Source organism: Chelonoidis abingdonii, chromosome 21 (assembly GCF_003597395.2).
Source record: "Chelonoidis abingdonii isolate Lonesome George chromosome 21, CheloAbing_2.0, whole genome shotgun sequence".
Classification (NCBI taxonomy): Eukaryota; Metazoa; Chordata; order Testudines; family Testudinidae; genus Chelonoidis; species Chelonoidis abingdonii.
Window position 1 is genome coordinate 962,546 of NC_133789.1, and position 18,261 is coordinate 980,806.

Consider the following 18,261-nt stretch of genomic DNA (forward strand, 5'->3'; position numbering starts at 1 on the left):
CCGGGTTCGGATTACACCCTGACTACCTGTCCGCCACCTACAGACATCCCCTGCTTTCCCGTTCCCCACACCGACAGTCCCTACTCCTTCCCGTTCCCCACACACACAGCCCCTACTCCATCACACCCTGCAAGCAAGTGACATCTGGGGCTGCCCTCTGGCTCCTGGGACCTGACTCCCAGTCCGCACAAGTTGAGTGTGGAAGGGACCCCACAGGGAGAGGCCGGGAGGATAGAGACCCCAATTCAGGCAGGCGAGAGCCAGTGGCTCAGAGTGAGCGGAACCACCCAGCACCAGTTCCTGACGGGCCAGGCAGAGCCCAGTGCAGACCAGCTTCCCTGGGCATGCCCCTCCCTGCCCTGAGCGAGGGGGCAGAGCAGTTCTGGGGGATGGGAGGTCATGGAGCAAACCAGCACCACACTGGATCTGGCTGGCTGGCTCTGGGCCGTTAAGGCTGCGGGCTGGCCCAGGGCAGTGGAGCAGACCAGGTTCACAAACTGCTTCCTGGTTCCGCTCCATTAATGCTGGAGGCTGCTGCTTCCAGGTCCCGGCACACCAGGGAGCAGCACGTGGACAGCCACACGGCCTCCGCCAGGCCGAAACCTGCTGCGGGGAGCAGAGCAGGGGGCAGCTGGGAGGCACAGCTATGGGGGAATGGGACCCGCCTGCAAGGGCATCCAGGGGAGCCCAGAGCGACTCCCCCTTCTGTCCGCAGCCAAGGGACCCAAGAGCTCAGAGTGGCTAGAGGCTGGCCTCGCATGGAGCTGCTCCCAGAGCAGCATCAGGAAGGAGGGAGTGTCTTAGTTAAGGACCAAGCTGGGGTTGAGCGGCTCCAGGGGGGAGGAAGGGGGAGAGAGGGGTCCTCGAGCCTCCAGAGTAGCTCTGCCAGGCGAGGGGTTTCTCTGGCAGAGCAGTGCCAGTGGGGGGGAAAGGGCGGTCCCCAGTCCCTCAGAGTGGCTTCCCTGGCAGAGGGGCAGGGGGAGAAGGGTCCCCAGGCTCCCAGAGTGGCTCAGGCAGGGGAGGGGTTTCCCTGGCAGAGCGACACCGGCAGGGGGGAAGTGAGGAGGGTCCCCAGGCCCAAAGAGTGGCTCCAGTGGGGGAGGGGTTTCCCTAGCAGGGCAGTACCAGCAGGGGGGAGGGGGGGTCCCCAGGCCCCCAGAGTGGCTCCAGCAGGGGAGCGGTTTCCCTGGCAGAGCAGTGCTGGCGGGGGAGTCCCTGCATCGAGGCGCAGACACAGCCACTCACCGAAGTGACCTTGCGGTAGATCTGGGCGGCGTTCTGGCACTCTGAGTAGGGGTACTCCGAGGTGGCCATCTCCAGCATGCACATGCCGAAGGCGTAGACATCCACCGCCTCGTCGTACTTCTCCTCATACATCTCAGGGGCCATGAACTCCGGGGTGCCTGGGGGCACAGGAGACACAACTCAGTGACAAGCTGCTCCTTGGGGCTGGCTAGCCACACCCTGCTGGCCTAGGGTGGGGGGCTGGCTGCAGGGGAGGCTGCAGTCCCCGACTCATCTCAGCAGAGCCAGGCTGGCGTTGGCCACCCCAGGGGTCCCATGGCGAAGGGCACCCCCCAGACGGCGAGTGGCCCCTCAGCCAGGCCATCCCGGGGAACCCACCCGCTCACACACCCAGCCCCCCGGTACCTATGACGCTCTTGGCGAAGGAGGCCCGCTTGAGCGTGGCCAGGCCCAGATCCCCGATCTTGACGGAGCCGGTGGGGCCCGTGATGAAGATGTTGTCGCACTTGAGGTCGCGATGGATGATGGGGGGCGACCGCGTGTGCAGGAAGTGCAGCCCCTTGAGGATCTGCCGGCTCCAGCGCTGCAGGACCTTCAGCTTCATCTTCTTGAAGCGCTTCAGGTAGCTGCGAGGGCGACACGGGCGACATGAGGGGGCGACTCCAGCTGCTTTCCCCGGCCAGGTGCCACCCAAGTTGCACAGAGCTGGGCAGCAGGGTCCCAGCGCAGGCTGTGTGGAGACTCTTCTCACCCAGGCAGCACCCACAGCGGGCTCCACAGGAATGCGCGGCTCTGTAGTGCCAAGGGCCAAGCACAGGCCTAAGAACAGCGAGCTGCCTGGTACAGCGCAGCACAGCGAGGTAAGGGCGCCTGGGATGCACTGACAGCTGCTTCCTGAGCCGGCGGGCAACATGCTGTGCAGTGGTGGCTCACAGAGTGCCTGGCAGGCCCTGGGCTTTGCCCCAGCACCCACCAGTTCTCAGACCCACCCCAGTATACGACGGCAGCCCAGCTTGGCCGAGAGGAGCTGCGAGCTCTGCCCGAATCCTGCCCAGGCCCCTTCACGCCAGGCAGGGGAAGCTTGGAATGCACCTGGCCCACTTCCTGGCCAAGCTCACTGTGCCAGCAACCACAGCGGTCACACACAGGCCAGACAGGCTCCCCCACAACCCGCTAGGACCCTTGCCTCCTCTCCGCCTGCCACACAACCCCCGCCCACTAGAACCTGGAGCCCACCCCCCCGCAAGCCCAGCCCAGCCCCGCTCACGTTTTCAGGGTCCCCGAGGTCATGAGCTCAGTGACCAACACAATGCAGATCTGGCCCTTAATGGCTGACTTCCAGGAGTCGTAGAAGCGGACAATATTGGGATGCTGCAGGCCCTTCAGCATCTCCACCTCCTCGCTGAAGCGCTGCCGTTCAGCCTTCGACAGCTTCCGGGTCTGCAAGGAACCCACAGGAGAGGCATGAGTGGACACTGGGGGGGCGCCTTCTGGCACCAGGGCTGGTGGCACAATGGACCCATCCTGGCCTGAGCAAGCCCCACAGCCCTGCCACGGAGCCTCCCCCTCACTCCCCCATCACCCTGCCACAGAGCCCCTCAAAACAACACAACCACTGAGAGCCCCCATGCTCCCACCCAGAGATGGAGCCCCTATCCATCCTCATGGCTCCCTTTGCTAGCCACATACACGGCAGCAAGGCCATGCCAAGCTCCTAGTACAGAGCCCAGACTGGCTGGTGGGCACTGGTGCCACGCACAGACAGCAGCCCCATGAACGCTGCTGGTGCTGCCCAGGGCAGCAGGATTACTCATGTAGGAGAGACGACCGGAGCCAGGCACCACAGCACCAGCAAGGCCATGCAGAGCGTCCCCCCCACGCCCTGGAGCCAGCGCAGGGCTGGGGAGCTGGCAGCTGCTAATCGTGCCGGCTGGACGCGCTGTGCAGCCCAGCTGCCAGACTCCCCCAGAATGCCCTGGCCCGGCTTATCAGCACCAGAGACAGCCTGTATCTGGGTCAGGATGGACATGGAGTGTCGGGGGAGGGCAGAGCAGCCCTGGCAGCGCCCAGGGCTGCGGGCACAAGAGCAGAAATTCACTCACCTCCCAGCCCCCAAGAGCAAGCAGGGACAGCAGGACCCTTTGCCAGCAAACAGCCGGGGGCTCTGCACAGAGAGAGTTGGGGGCAAACCAAACGCCCCACGTGCCAGCCCCCAGAAGGGAAGGACGTGTCTCCCCTGCCCCTTCCAGGGAGCAGAAGGGCCCGGCAGGGACAGGGCAGGGGTGAGACTTTTTGGCTTACTAGGGATTTACTGCTCCCTCATTAAGCCACTTGCTGGATACAGGGAGGGGGCTGAGCCAGCATTTCAGCAGCTGGCCTGGCGGGGGCACGGTGCCCATGCGGCATGCTGGGGTGTTAGTGAGACACAAGCCACCCCCAGCACCCAGATTCTCCAGTGAGGACACAGATCACTGGCTGATGAGACAACGTGGGACCCCTCTCCCTCCTGCGCCCAGTGGGCCCACCCAGAGGAAGCTGCCTGCTAGCACGGTGCTGGGCAGACCCCCACATGGACTTGGAGTGACACAGACAAAGCCACCGGTGTCTGCACCTCCTGCTGCAGCTATGGGCCATGCAGGGCCGGAGATCAGCACCACCTTTTGATTAAAACCTTTATCCAAGGGGGGTGGCAGACCCAACTCCTCCCCGGCAGCCCACCCAGCCTGCCTTTGTGCCCCCAGCTCAGGGCACACGCCTCGTTCGCGTGGGGGCTCGTTTCCGCTGGGGATTCCACGCCAGCATAGCACTTCTGGGGCCAGCCCCTGCACAAGGGGGGGCCCAAGGCCTGGTGACCTCCAGGTGCTAACCACCCCCACACCCCGCGGCTCAGCTGGGCCCCGGTAGTTGGGTCTCAATTCACGGCCCAGGGAACTTGTGACAAGAGACAGGAGGGAGTGCTCAGCGCCCCAGCACAGCTCCTGCCAGCCAATGCCCTGGCCAAGAGAGAACTTGTGTGCCACAGGGCATAGCCCCCCCATCCAACACAGCCCCTCTGGCCAGCCTTGCACCCGTACACAAGGAATAACAATTCCTGCTGCCTCGCTCTGCTGCTTCCTAAGAGATCAGGCGGGTGGGTGGCAAGTGCAGACACAGGGCACCTTTATGGCAGGGGGCCACGCAAGCATCAATGCCGCCTTTGTTGGCAGCACAGGCGCGCCAGGCTCTGGACCTGGTTTTTCCATGTTCCTCCTGCTCAAGTTAATTAAAGTGGAAACAGAAGTTGAGCTTTGACAGAAGCTTAAAGCACCGTGACTAGGAGCCCAGTCCCAAGGTCAGCAGGGAGGGCACAGGCACCTGCCCTCTGGATCTCAGCCCGGCAGCTCCATCCCCTCACCAGGTCTGCTGACGACAGCCAGGACAGCTTCCCTTCTGCCCACAGGCTCTGCTGGGACAGTACAGGCCAGGCAAACTCCTTGGGGGCTGCCCCCCATGACTCCTGCTCAGCACACATAGGGGACTGGGGACTCTCCCAGGAGCAGTGGGACACAGATGCCCTGGCTCCTGCTAGCTGCCTTGAGGGGCCAGGGGACTCAGGGCACGGAAGGAGCCACCCCCTTTGACATCTGTCCAAAGGAAACTGATCCGCTGTAGCCCGGGACTTCCAAAACATGATGCAATGTAAAAACGGCCACCTGAATCTGGGGCCGCCCCCTTCCACCACCCCCTCTCTCACTGCCTCCCCCTGCTCCAACCCCCCGCCCCACAGCTCTCCCTGAGTGTCGTCCAGGCTTTGGAGTCCCCATGCATTCCTATCATGTGCTCCACAAACCAAACCCTCCCCAGGACCCGTGCCTGGCCACTGGCATGCTGGTAACTGTGCCCAAGGCCCTGGAGTCACTGCCCTGCTCCCACCTTCGCAGAATCCAGCAATGTCTGGAGAAACTGGGAAACTGGCACAAGTAGAAGTCTGTGGAGGGCTGATCCCCCTGCCCAAGCACCAGACACTGCCCAGCCTGTGGCACCCTCTCCCTAGACAGGGGCCAGAGCTCCTGTTCCCCCACCTGCAGGGCGCTACGGGGCCACTGCTCTCTCCTTGCCAGGCAAACTGGGGCCTGGCCAGTGATAATACTGGGGAGCTGGGCCTGGCATGGAGGCGAGATACGCCAGCAGCTGCTGCAAGACCTGTTTGCCTTGGTGTATGTTTAAGACAGGCACATGAAATGACATGAGCCTGGAGCAGCAAGACTGACTCCACCCATGGCCCCCGATCGATTCCTGGCCTGCACTCGAAATGCCGAATGTGCTGCACAGGTGGCATTTCCTGGCAGGGCCCTGCCTGCTGGGAGTGAGAAGGGCAGGGCCAGGTGAGCAGGAACACTACATCCTACACCAAACACCCCCCTCTGCCCCTCTCTAATGAGAGCAGGGCCCATGGGAAACTGACACAAGTAGGAGCCTGTGTAGGGCTGACCCCACCCCCCCGCCCCAGTGCCAGGCAGAGCGCAGGGAGGATCCGGCTGAGACAGGCTCTCCACATCCCTCCACTGACAGCCAAAGAAACCAACGGCTCGCGGCTGCTGCGTTCCTAAACACTGGAAGCTGCTGGCTCCAGGGATCTGTGTGCTCAGCCCCTTGGCTCGCAGGAGCCATAAATCAGCCCAGGGATCTTTCGTAATGTTTTTGTTGCATCATAACTGGCCCCGTGGCTGGGTTGCAGCTGCCCAGCACCCCACATGGGGCCGTGCACAATCCTCTCCTTTCAAACCCACATTCGGGGCCCTGGCCCAGCCCAGAGCAGGGAACCTGCTGAGACCAATGAATGGCACCTTTTAGATCCAGGGCAAGCGAACTGATCTCCAAGCCCCCACCTCTGCTCCTCTGCCAGTCCTGACCCATAGCAGCCCTTGCTAGTACAGCCGAGGCCAGGAGGACCACCAGCTCCGCTGATGACCCCCAGTACTGACCTGCAGCCACCCTCCAATCCAGCCTTGGCTTCTCTCAAACAAGTGCTCCCAAACTGAAACAGCAAAAAATACATCCAGTGGCACCAACCTGAGACCCAGCAAACCTGTCAGGGACCAGCTGAGCCTCAGTTAATTACAAACAGCAGCTGGAAGCATTGGTCCTTCAGCACTTGGGGAGTTGCCTGAAAGCATCCCAGCCCCAGACGGTCCCCAGGCAGTTCCCCACCGCCAGTTTCCAGACCCAGAGGCGGGAGGGGAGGGGTCTTCTGAGGAAAGGTGGCTGGCCTGGGCTTCTGGAAGCCACATGTCTCCCAAGGTGCTCACGAGTAACCAGATTCAGGAACTCTGGAATCTGTTCCCCAAGCCTGCGAGCTGCTGCTGAGAAAACAGGGAAGCGCCCAAGGCTGCCCCTCACCCCCAGGGGCTCCCCATGCCTGGACAGGGCATACAGACTCCCCTAAATGGAGTGCTAGAATGCAAGGGGGGATCGCGCCACCCCCCACAGCCTGACCTCCAGTCCTGTGCTCCCCATGCCAGAAGGGCAATAACGAGGCAGGCACATGCTGCTTACCGTTCTTGATACATTACCATTGAGATATGGGGGCTACGACTGGGCGAGAGGGGCTAGGAGCCAGGATGCCGGGGTTCTGTCCTGGCACCCTTTCAGCAGCACTATGTTTGGTGAAAGTTCACCTTGTGGGCCAGGTGCCCCAGCAGCTCCACAAAGGCCAAGATGGCCTGTGCCCAACAAGCAAGGCCAGGAGGGCGCTGCCATGCCAGCAGCAACCCCTGCCCATGCCCTGGCTCCACCCACCAAGAAGGGCTACTAAGGCATCCGCTCAGCATACGTAGGGGTGGGCAGTGCCCCCCCCAGCTCCAGCAGCCTTGCTCAGCCCGGAGGGCAGGGACACAATGTACCTCGCTAATAGCCACCTCGTGCACAGCAGTACAATGCTCTGGGTCACAGATGCCAGAGTCGCCTACCAAGCTGGGATGGAAGTCCCCCCCCACCCGCTTGCCAAGGCAGGGCTGGCCTCCTCTGGGTGAGGCAGAACCAGCAATTCAGCAACCCAGAGCCACCAAGTCCAAGTGCCAGAGCCAGCCGGGCTCTCACTGCTAGGTTCCGCTGTCAGCCCGGGCGCACTGCTGCTCTCATTGGCCCCTGCCGAGGCGGAGCTGGGGGAGGCCGTGTGGTATTTTTACATGTTTCTTCCTCTCTGAAGGTGTTTATGAGGCTCTGGCTACAGACCCAGCTCTGTGATGCCCCGGGCAGCAGAGCTGAGCAGCAGCCTCTGAAAGCCCCATTGTGCAGGGCCCGGCATCCTGGAGAGGGGACCAATTTACATAATTATGGTGCATTTATAGCTAAAAGCCTCTGCAGGCCACCATAGCGAGTGCAGCCTGGCCCTGAAATAGCACCCAGCCATAAATCCCAGCCTGGGACAGCCCCACAGACCTCTCCAGCTGGAGACAGCTTGCTGCTGCCCCAGAGAAACAGCAACCCTGTAAAGAGCATGGCTGGCACAGATCTGCCGCCTGGAGAAGAGATCAGCACCAGCCTGTACGGAGCCTCCCTGTTTGCTGTCGCCTCCTCCCAGGCTGGGAGCAGAGGCCCAGCCTCCACGTGTACCGCGATTCTGTGTACCTACAGCATGCCCCTCACATCCCACAGGAGCCTGAAAACAACTCAGCTCTTCCATTCACTTCCTGACTGGCGCCCACGGTCAGAGCACCCCTGGGCGCAAGGAGCCAAACCCTCCCACAGCAGCTCAGCTAGTGGGGTTCAGGGGCAGATCATTTTCCTAGGTCCCATGAAGCTCAACAGCCCCCCAGAAACCAGCCCCAACATGTACCAGGAACCACCAGACGTGGAACAAGCGGCTTCCAGATCAGTCTATTGGGGGCAGAAACCCACCAACCCAACCACAGCCAGAAGGAAAGGGGCCCCCAGCGCAGCACCACGGCCGCTCCATCAGCAGGCAGCCAAGGAGCAGCACCTGGCATCTCCTTACACACCCAGCCCTGCCCTGAGGGTCAGGCAAGCCTGCACTGACAGCCCTGCTAGCGCCAAGATGTCAGGGGAGGTCTGTCCCCCAGGAGAGGGAATGCTACTCTCTGGACTGGGGGCGTTCCCACGGATCAACAGGTGTGAGAAACTGCAAGGGCCCCCAGCGTTGCCCACATCACGCCACATAACCGGGGAGTACAGGATCTCTCGTGCCAGCGGTGACCAGAGCTCACCTCGTCCCACAGCACCTGGGCAGCACTGTCCCAGCATGCGCCAATCTAAGGCACAAAACAGAAGCCCTGCCTGGGCAGCCAGCACACAGCTTGGAGCCAGAGGGGTCTCCCCCACTGCATTGCTACCTATGGGGAGGCTGGCTCAGGGCTCTGTCACCCACAAGCGACACAGACTTACACCCAGAATGGCCGGGGAGGGAGGAGAGTGGGAGCAGGCAGGCACTCCCCTGGGGCCAGTGGAGCAGTAGCCAGAGGAGATGTTACCCACCTGCCCTGAACCTAAGGGCCACTAGGACAGCCTGGAGCAGCATTCCCAGCGGGGCATGTGGGCGCAGAGCCCCTGCCCCCCCTCCCTGGGGTTTAACGCGACCCCCAGCAGTACAGGGCCAGTACAGAGAGGCCTGTAAGCACAAGACACTCTCCCTGCCAGCCCAGGCCAGGCCCCCCCGGTCTCTGACCACAAGCCCCAGGAGCAAGGGCTGTCCTGCCAGTGTCTGGGATGTGCCCAGCACACAGGGGCACTACCACAGACGCTGTAGAACAGCAACCTAAGATGCCCCTGCCCCCTTGAGGGTCTCACGTCCACCTGGGGGGGCCCAGTTTGGGTTCACCAGCCCCACTTCCTCAGTTCTGCTCCGCCCACAGCAGCGTGGGCTCTGGGGAAGGGACAAGCACTCGGTGCATAAGGAGAGAGTGTGCAGACACACCCTGGCCAGTTCAGGCAACTCCAGCTCTTGGCTCCGTGCCACTGTCCACGGCAGGGGGGGAGAGTCGAGTCCTGCAGGAAACTGCTCATGATAAACAAATATTTACCAGTTGGGCCCACTTTGGGCCTCTGGTTTCCCCAGCCCCTCCCAGCATCCCCCAGGCACCTGTCAGTAAAAACACTGCTTTAAACCTAACTTCAGAAACCAGAAATGCGTCAGGCCAAGACTATTATATGTGGGGAGCCCAGGGCTGGGGTAGCAGGGGACTCTGGGCCAGGACTGAGGGGCACCGGCAGAGCTGGGGGAAGGGGGGAACAGGGGCTGGGGGAGCAGAGGGCTCTGGGCCAGGACTGAGGGGCACTGGTAGAGCTGGAGGGGCGGGGAATCCAAGGCTGGGGTAGCAGGGTGCTCTGGGCCAGGACTGAGGGGCACCGGCAGAGCTGGGGGAACAGGGGGCTCTGGGCCAGGACTGAGGAGCACCGGCAGAGCTGGGGGAAGGGGGGGAGCCGGGGCTGGGGGAGCAGGGGGGTCCGAGCCAGGACTGAGGGGCACTGGTAGAGCTGGAGGGGCGGGGAATCCAGGGCTGGGGTAGCAGGGGGCTCTGGGCCAGGACTGAGGGGCACCGGCAGAGCTGGGGGAACAGGGGGCTCTGGGCCAGGACTGAGGGGCACCGGCAGAGCTGGAGGGGTGGGGAATTCAAGGCTGGGGTAGCAGGGGGTTCTGGGCCAGGACTGAGGGGCACCGGCAGAGCTGGGGGAAGGGGGGCCCAGAGATGGAATAGCATTGTGGGTAGGGGCTGTGGGTCCGGACTGAGGGGCACTGGTAGAGCTGGAGGGGCGGGGAATCCAGGGCTGGGGGAGCAGGGGGCTCTGGGCCAGGACTGAGGGGCACCGGCAGAGCTGCTGTGTGAGAAGCTAAGGACTGGAATAGCGGGTCAGGGCTGAGGTCAAGTGACCATTTATATTTTAAAGGCAATAAATGACAACTGTGTGACAAATGCAGGACAAAGCTATTTCTGAAAGGGCACAACCACAACCACTTTTATTTGTGGTACGAATTCCTATATTTGTACCATAGCGGCTGATTCTCTGCAGGATTAGTGCTCAAAAACAGGCTTGTTAAATCTGCTCACATGCTCCTTGGCTCCGCATGGCACAGGGGGCTTGGGACAAGAGATGCTGAATGAGGAAATCCTAACCGAGGGGCACTGGTAGAGCTCTCTGGCGCTGGGGGTGGGGGTTTGAGGTAGCAGGGTGGCCGTGGGTTGGGGCTGAGGGGCACTGGTAGGACTCTCAGGAGGGGTAACGGGGGGGTTGTGGGTCGGGGCTGAAGGGCACTGGTACAACTCTCGGGGACGGGGAAGGTAGCAGGGGGCCATGAGTCAGGGCTGAGGGGCACTGGTAGGACTCTTGGGGGGGTGGGAGCAGGAAGGCCGTGGGTTGGGGCTGAACGGCACTGGTAGGACTCTCGGGGGGGTGGTAGCATGGGGGCCGTGGGTTGGGGCTGAGGGGCACTGGTAGGACTCTCAGGGGGGGTGGTAGCAGGGAGGCCGTGGGTTGGGGCTGAGGGGCACTGGTAGGACTCTTGGGGCGGTAGCAGGGGGGCTGTGGGTTGGGGCTGAGGGGCACTGGTAGGACTCTTGGGGGGGGTGGTAGCAGGGAGGCCCTGGGTTGGTGCTGAGGGGCACTGGTAGGACTCTCGGGGGGGTAGCAGGGGGGCCATGGGTTGAGGCTGAGGGGCACTGGTAGGACTCTCGGGGGAGGGGTAGCAGGGGGGCCGTGGGTCAGGGCTGAGGGGCTCTAGCAGAGCTCTCGGGGGAGCAGATCAGGATCGAGGGGCATCGGCAGAGCTGGAAGAGGCAGTCGAGCGAGGGCTGGCACAGAAACTCGGACCAGGCGACAGGGGACGGATTGCTCGGTGACCACCTGTTCTGGTCATTCCCTCTGCAGCACCTGGCCCTGCCGGCAGAGAGGACACTGGGCTAGACGGACCCTTGATCTGACCCAGCCTGGCTGTTCTTGGGCTATCCTGGGACTCAAGGGACAGCAGAACTTTGTATCCAATGGTCCCTGCCTCCTCCCGGAAAGGTGCAGCCTGCTGGTCCGCCAGAGCCCACACAGAGCCACTGGGACTGCTCAGCACTGATGCCTGCAGACAGGCCCCCCAAAACACCAATCAGCATCACTTTATAAGCACACCAGAAAGCTGTCTGGCACCATCCCCACGACAGCTGGCCTGGCCATGCCAAACACTGCCAGACACAAACAGCCCCCTCCCCCCACCCCACCAGGGCTGCAGGACGTCTACTGGGTACCTCAGATCCAGCCTCGCAAATGGCACGTGCTCTCAGCCTGACGGACGCCCTCTGATGTGGCCTGTGGAGAGAGACTGGGATCTGCCTGGCAACTCAGTCTGGAGCAGCAACCCTAGGGCAGGGTTGAGAACCAACCTGAGGCTAAGAAAGGTGGCCAGACACCCCACAGGCTGCGCTAGCTGCGAGTGGGCCAGGGACGCACATGCCTGGCACGGCCCAAATACAGGATACAGCACATGACAAACCCACAGAGGCACCCAAATATTACACACACAGGAAAAGCCAGGCACTGTGGGGCTGACCACAGATAGCATGATTGTGACCTCAATGCCTGACCCCAGGAAGAGTCACCACTAATACCAAGAGGCATCTGATTTGTGTGCGAGGTGAGAAGCTTTGGGAGAAAACTCTGGGACACAGAGCAAAGCTCCAGTGGGCAGACACGAAGGGCCAGCCTGCTGCTCAGGGCACAATGCCCCTTCTTCATAGAACCACCCGCTGCCATGCAGGAGTCCCTCCGCCCACCCGGAGATGCAGCCATCAGACACACACAGCGACGCCCCATGCTGCTTTTAGGGGCAGGAGACAAACTCGCAAGACACATTTTTCTGTGTAAACAAGGACTTGGAACTCACTGCTGCACTAGCCGGCCCAAGGACAAGGGTGATCAGAGATTTTGGACTGCAGCTGAAGCCCATCCCAAGGGGTTGTATGGAGAGGTGGGGTCCTCCGGAAGGGATAGTCCCCATACAGCCCTGCTACTGGTTGCAGCAGGAAGGAGGATGGGGGCTAAAGAAACCAGCCCGCTCTCAGCAGAGGGAGGCTGGGGTTGGAGGAGGAAGGGATGGGACAGCTGGCAGGAGACCAGAAAGCGCCAGGTCCAGGTGTGTTAAAGCAGCTCCTGCATCCAGCCCATAAGGGCACCACCAAGTGATGAGAATGAGCCATGCAGGAAGCTGCAACTGATGCAGAACTGAGCTGTGAGGAGCCCAGAGCAGCTGGGCAGCAAGATGCTGGGAGCATTTCACACCAGGGCCCAACATGCCAGAAGCTGGGAACGGGCGACAGGGGATGGATCATTTGATGATTCTCTGTTCTGCTCACTCCCTCTGGGGCACCTGGCATTGGCCGTTGCCAGAAGACAGGACACTGGGCTAGATGGACCTTTGGTCTGACCCAGTCTGGCCATTCTTATGGCAGATCTAGCACAGCACCAAGATGCCAGCACATGGGCACTACGGATCTGAGCCATGCTTGGGGGTGGGCAAGGGCATGCATTGCTTCGTTGCTGCAGTCCAGCTGCAGAAATGGCACTAATGGGAATAGCCATGAATTACGGTAATTCAGTATCTGTGGCTGCTGCTGCCAGCTCTCCTACGTAAGAGAAATTACAGGTCCAGCGTGCCAGCCACAGGAGGCCACTACTAATAGAAAGGAGAAACCTGGGGCTGCAGGAGCTAGAGACAATGGAGAAATGAACAGATGTGGCCCCAATCCCCCCACACCTTCTGGGAGCTCCTTCTTCCTCAGTCTGCTGCAGTAACACAAGTATGTCTGGGGAGTGGGAGGCCCAAGGAATAGGAAAGAGGCTGAAGCTAAAGCCAAATGAGGGGACAGGGACCTGGGGGAAGCATCCCGCACATGCCCCCACTTGAAGTCTGAGATGTGTCTCGAACTCAGTTTTGGGGGTCCAGGAGAGCCCAATCCGACCCATGGCTCAGTCCCAGGACCGTCAAAGGGACACTTGGGTCAGGACCAAGTGCTGGCCAGTCACAAACCCCCGATTTTCTTAAATCCCTCTGGTGAAAGGAGCCACTGACCTGGCACCTGCAGAAAAGCTGGCCCAGCTGAGCAGCCTGTCCCATCCCTGCCAACACCACAGGCAGAGCCAAAGCACTGAGCCAGGGCCCAGGCCCATCCTGCTGGTCAAGCTCAGGAGACCTCAGTCCCTCCTCATTCCAACCTGCCTAGCTCAGCAATCCAAGGCCAGGGGCTGGGGAAACCCACTCCCTGGGGCCTGAATGCCAACGGGCAGCATCTGATTAACCTGAAGTAGAGCCCCACTGATCTGGGAATCTTGGGGGAGCAGGGGGCAGCCCGAGAGAGGGGCAGCCAAGCAGGGGTTTGGTATGCTGGGTCCTTAACAGGGCCCGACGGACTGAGATGCCCCAGGCCTGCAGTCACTGTGACTCTGTGCTGGGGAGCTGCTCCACTAGCCCCTGGAGCATAGGGGAAGGATCCTGAACAGATGGCCCAAGTTTGTCAGACATCAGGGTCCAACCAGCTGATAGCAAGGCAGCTCCTCGCTCTCAGGCACCCTGGCTCCTGACCCTGCAGAACATTACAGGGCCCAGCCAAGACCTCCCCCTCCAAGGAACTGCGCCTTGCCCAACCAGCCACCTCCGGGAGCCACGAACCCCAGTCCAAGCCAAGTGCCGACCCCACTAACAACTCAGGAGGCCCCATTCTCCCCCACAGGCAAGTGCTGTAGGGCAGCCAGGTGCCAAGGGACTAGGGGCTCCCGGCTTTGCAGCACCCCACAGGCTGTGCAGCAAAGAGAGCCCTCTGGAGAGCAGCGGGCCCCGGGACCCACCTGAGGGCGTAGGCGCTGGAACTGGGGGTGCTGTCCATCATGTCCAGGGTTTACAGCCTGGTTCAGCGGCTCTCCGCTCCCCCACGCCCCTGCCTGAGGGCGCCTGGCCCGGAGAACCCCCCGCCCGCGTTGAGGGCTCCTGGCCCGGGGCCCGCACCCACCTGCAGCTCGCACCAGGCCACCTCCACGGTGGTCTCGGTGTCCAGCCCTTTGTACACTGTTTTGAAGGAGCCGCGGCCGATCTCGATGTCGAACTTGAGGAACCGGCCGTCCGGGGAGGTGGCCACGGCGCGGGTCTCGACCTCCTCGTTCTCCTCTTGCGCCCGGCGGCTCTCGTCCGGGGGGGCGCCGCGCGGGGAGACCCGGCCGGGGGGCGGCGGCGAGGACGTCTCAGACACACCCTGGCCAGTTCAGGCAACTCCAGCTCTTGGCTCCGTGCCACTGTCCACGGCAGGGGGGGAGAGTCGAGTCCTGCAGGAAACTGCTCATGATAAACAAATATTTACCAGTTGGGCCCACTTTGGGCCTCTGGTTTCCCCAGCCCCTCCCAGCATCCCCCAGGCACCTGTCAGTAAAAACACTGCTGCCCGGCCGGGGTCCCCGGCCTCCAGGGCGATGCGCAGCGGACAGGCTCACTCGGTCTGGGAACATGCTCCGGCGCGGGGGGCCCGGCACGTGGGCCTCAGGCATGGGGAGCGGGGGGGTCCGCGCCGGGGCCAGGCGGGCTCCCCACTTCGCACTTGAGGCGCCGCAGCCACTGAGCCCGGACTGGGAGCCGCTGTGCGTGCCGCCCTTCGCAGCCAAGAGCGAGCTCCGGCCCGCCTGGCGCCTCCCCCTCCCGCCGCACCGCTCGGCCACGGCCCGCACGCCCGCCCCGCGCCCCAGGAGCGGTTGAGCAGTCCCGAGCCAGCCCGGACTGGGGGCAAGGCCCGCCCAGGGCTCCACGCTCACCCCCCAGCTCTGCTCCCGCCCATCAGGAGGATGCAGGTGTTGGTGAAGCTGGGACAGTTCAGAGCCTCCCCCCACCCCGTCCGTAGGGGCAGCTCCGGGAGCAACCCTACAATAACAAGCACAGGAGGAGCCTAGCCAGCCAGCCTGACCTGTGCGCCCACTCCAGTGCTCACATCCACCCCCTTAGCCTGCTGTTCCAGGTCACGCGATGGGTGCTGCCTCTGCATGGCCTCAGCTGCCCCTTGTCCCCGGCCTTCTGTCCAGACCCGCACGGGGGCAGGGCCTGCCTTTGTTCTTTGTACAGCCCCTAGCACAGGAGGGCCTTGGTCCCAAGAGGGCTCTGGGGGCACTGCTCTGACAGAAGGAAAGCTCCAAATATTGGGATGGCAAAGCCCAAAGAGATGGATCCTCCTCACAGAAAGACTGACACTGGGATGGGAGAACTTGGGCACAAAGATCTCTCAGGTCACTGTGGCTAACGAGCCCTGTGGGCCAGCTGCCTTCTGCCCCCAGCTAAAGGACAGATCCACATCACAGGATGACGTCAGACCAGGGCGCACAACTAATGACTAAGGCCTTCCCTCTCAGCGTTGATGTCTGGGAGAAGCAGGAGACTGACCTAGAGTGGGGAGTCCAGGGCGGTGCGTTGAGGCTCATTCCATTCTTGACTCTGCCACTGACTTTTGGCAAATCACTGCTTCTCTGGGCCTCAGTTTCCCTGTCTGTCCCATGGGGGTGATGTTGCTGACCTCCTTCGTAAAGTGTTTTGAGATCTGTGGATGACAAGTGCTGTTATTCTCGTAGATGGCGCACTGGTCTGTCCTGCTATGGCATGAGTTCCTTCCTGTATGCAGCACAGAGCCATTTGCTATAGAGGGGTCCTGCCTCTGCTGTCTATTCTGCAGCGCACTTGGGGAGGGTGTTCCTGCTGGAGACTCTTGATCCACAAACCCAGACACCCCCACGCCCCCTAAAATGCTGATGCTGCAGGGAAACAGGAGAATTAACCTGTGTGAGTCCCCACTGGTCACGTCTTCCTCACTTAGCTGCACCTTATTGCGCTGAGGCTGTAACTCTCCAGTGCTCAGTAGGGGAGTAGGGAGAGCCAGCCATGCACTATCACAGTGCAGTGATCAGAACCGGGGCCGAATTTAGGTGCAGGCAACCACATGGGGTGCTGGGCTTGGGGTGTGCCTGGCTCGGGGGGCTGTTTTTGTTGTTAGTGACAAAAGGGAAAATAGAACGTTTGAAGTAAAATGTTCCAGGTATTCCATCTGTGGATTCATTTTTCACTAACCTCCTAGAATGTTCTGGACTTTTGTAGAATCTTGTGGAACCTTCCAAACTTTCTGAGAACTACATTTTCCTCGAACCTCTGAGAACGTTGTCAGCCCGGCCCTCGCGGGTATTTAAGGGGCGTGGCATCGCCAGTCAGTCAGTGAGATACAAGAATGAAGTGAAAGCCCAGCTGCGATATTGTGAACCTTGCTTTATTTTGCAACTGTGAAAGTGTATTTGTTTTAAGACTTGAAGAGTACAAGTAGCGCCTAATAAAGGACATATTTCACGAGACACCAGAAATACCTATCGAAACCTTATCTATGCAGCAATATAAAATAAATTGTTACTTCTTTTGCCATGCTTAACATGTACTGTTTGATGACTTTCTAAAACTGCAGAACATGGACTTTTGCTCTCCCTGATACTGTCTGTTTCCCCTGTAGGAAATAAAAGATGCCCCAGAAGAAGCTTTCAGGAGCTCAGTATAGGAAGTGAAAAGCACAATTGCAATCTAGTTTGCAGCAAGGGGCAAATCTGACGGAAAAATATGTGAAACAGAACAGCACAGACAGGGCTTTAGGCAGTAGCAATTCTCCCAATGCAGAAGAAATTGAGGAGTGAAGCGTAAATGACAGAATTCCTGTTAGTAAGGAATTAGCAGATTTACTTGAAGATAAGGAATGGAAAGGTGAGGAAAGTGATGGAGAATCATCCAGGTTTCCTGGTGGCATGAAGGAGAGTGTGGCTCACATGACAAGCGGAGTAATAGAGAAAAATCAGGCTTACATGAAACGGAGAGAAAGGATAAGGAAGAATCAGCCTTGCGTGATGACAGAAACAGCTGTCACAAAGGTTTTTTTTCTCCTGCTGATGATAGCTCATCTCGATTGGACTCTTCCAGTTGGTATGCGTACATCCACCTTTTCACGTTCTCTGTATGTATAAATATCTCCTGTCTGTGTGTTCCATTCTATGCATCTGAAGAAGTGAGCTGTAGCTCATGAAAGCTCATGCTGAAATAAATGTGTTAGTCTCTAAGGTGCCACAAGTACTCCTGTTCTTTTTGCGGATACAGACTAACACGGCTGCTACTCAGAAACAGCTGTGGCTGCCACTCCCTCAACCTAGTTGTGTCAGACACAGCGTCATCTTTTTTAGATTCAGTCGCTCTCTCTGGACAACTGCAAAGGATATATGCCCTGTTTTCAGCATCATCTATCAGGTGGAAGGTCCTCACGGACAATGTTACAAATCTAACCCTGAAACTGCTAAGTGACACTCACTGGGATAGCCACATGGACAGCATAAGGCCATTGAGGCACCAAGTGACTGAGATTTATGACACCCTGGTGGAACCGGTGCAGCTGAGTAAAGCCAAGGCCAGAATCCAACATGAGGCACAAAGCCTGGCAAACCAGATCACTGACTTCAAATTTTTGGTCTCAACTGTGGTTTGGCCCAATATCCTGTTCCAAGAAAACGTTGCAAGCAAAGCATTACAAACTCAGTTGATGGACATCGCAACCTTGATTTCATTGTGGCCTACAGAGACAACAGATTTGAAGATGCCATCACTAGTGCCAAAGAAATGATGGAAAACTGAGGATTTGAGCCTGTCTTCAAGGAAACTTTATTCATCAGAAGAAGACACACTTTGGTTACCAGAGCAGAGATGAGCTGATGGGAAGCTTGGAAGAAAAATTCAGGAAGGAGTTTTTTTGCTCGCTCATTGACACTGCTTGAGTGTCCATCGAAGAAAGGTTCAGACAAATGAAGCACCATGAAAAGACGGGGGGGGGGGGGGGTTGTATGACCTTAGTAAGCTGCCAGTGGACAGGAAAAGATTCTTGAACAATTCACTGGACCATCACTGGACACTGACACATGGAGAGTGTTCAAACATCAATGCTAAAGACCTTTATGTCGAACTGGACAACAGCCATCCCATTTTGCCACACAGGAAGC

At 60.0% G+C, this 18,261-nt stretch overlaps 1 protein-coding gene across 5 annotated transcripts in view; it reads right to left on the bottom strand.

Moving 5' to 3' along the window:
- The window catches only part of WNK4 (WNK lysine deficient protein kinase 4), a 28,789-nt gene extending 14,478 nt beyond the window's left edge, over window positions 1-14,311 (bottom strand). For 3 of the 5 annotated variants that reach the window (XM_032772747.2, XM_075059577.1, XM_075059575.1), the window contains exons 1-4: window positions 14,226-14,311; window positions 2,513-2,685; window positions 1,651-1,871; window positions 1,246-1,403 (exon numbers count right to left, since the gene is read on the bottom strand). In XM_032772747.2, the coding sequence (XP_032628638.1) occupies window positions 1,246-1,403; window positions 1,651-1,871; window positions 2,513-2,634 (501 nt within the window). In that variant the 5' untranslated portion in view covers window positions 2,635-2,685; window positions 14,226-14,311. Of the gene's footprint in view, window positions 1-1,245; window positions 1,404-1,650; window positions 1,872-2,512; window positions 2,686-14,064; window positions 14,142-14,225 lie in introns of those variants that run through there. The other 2 variants (XM_032772745.2, XM_075059576.1) reach the window with 2 other exon arrangements.
- Between the last annotated feature and the right edge of the window lie 3,950 nt (window positions 14,312-18,261).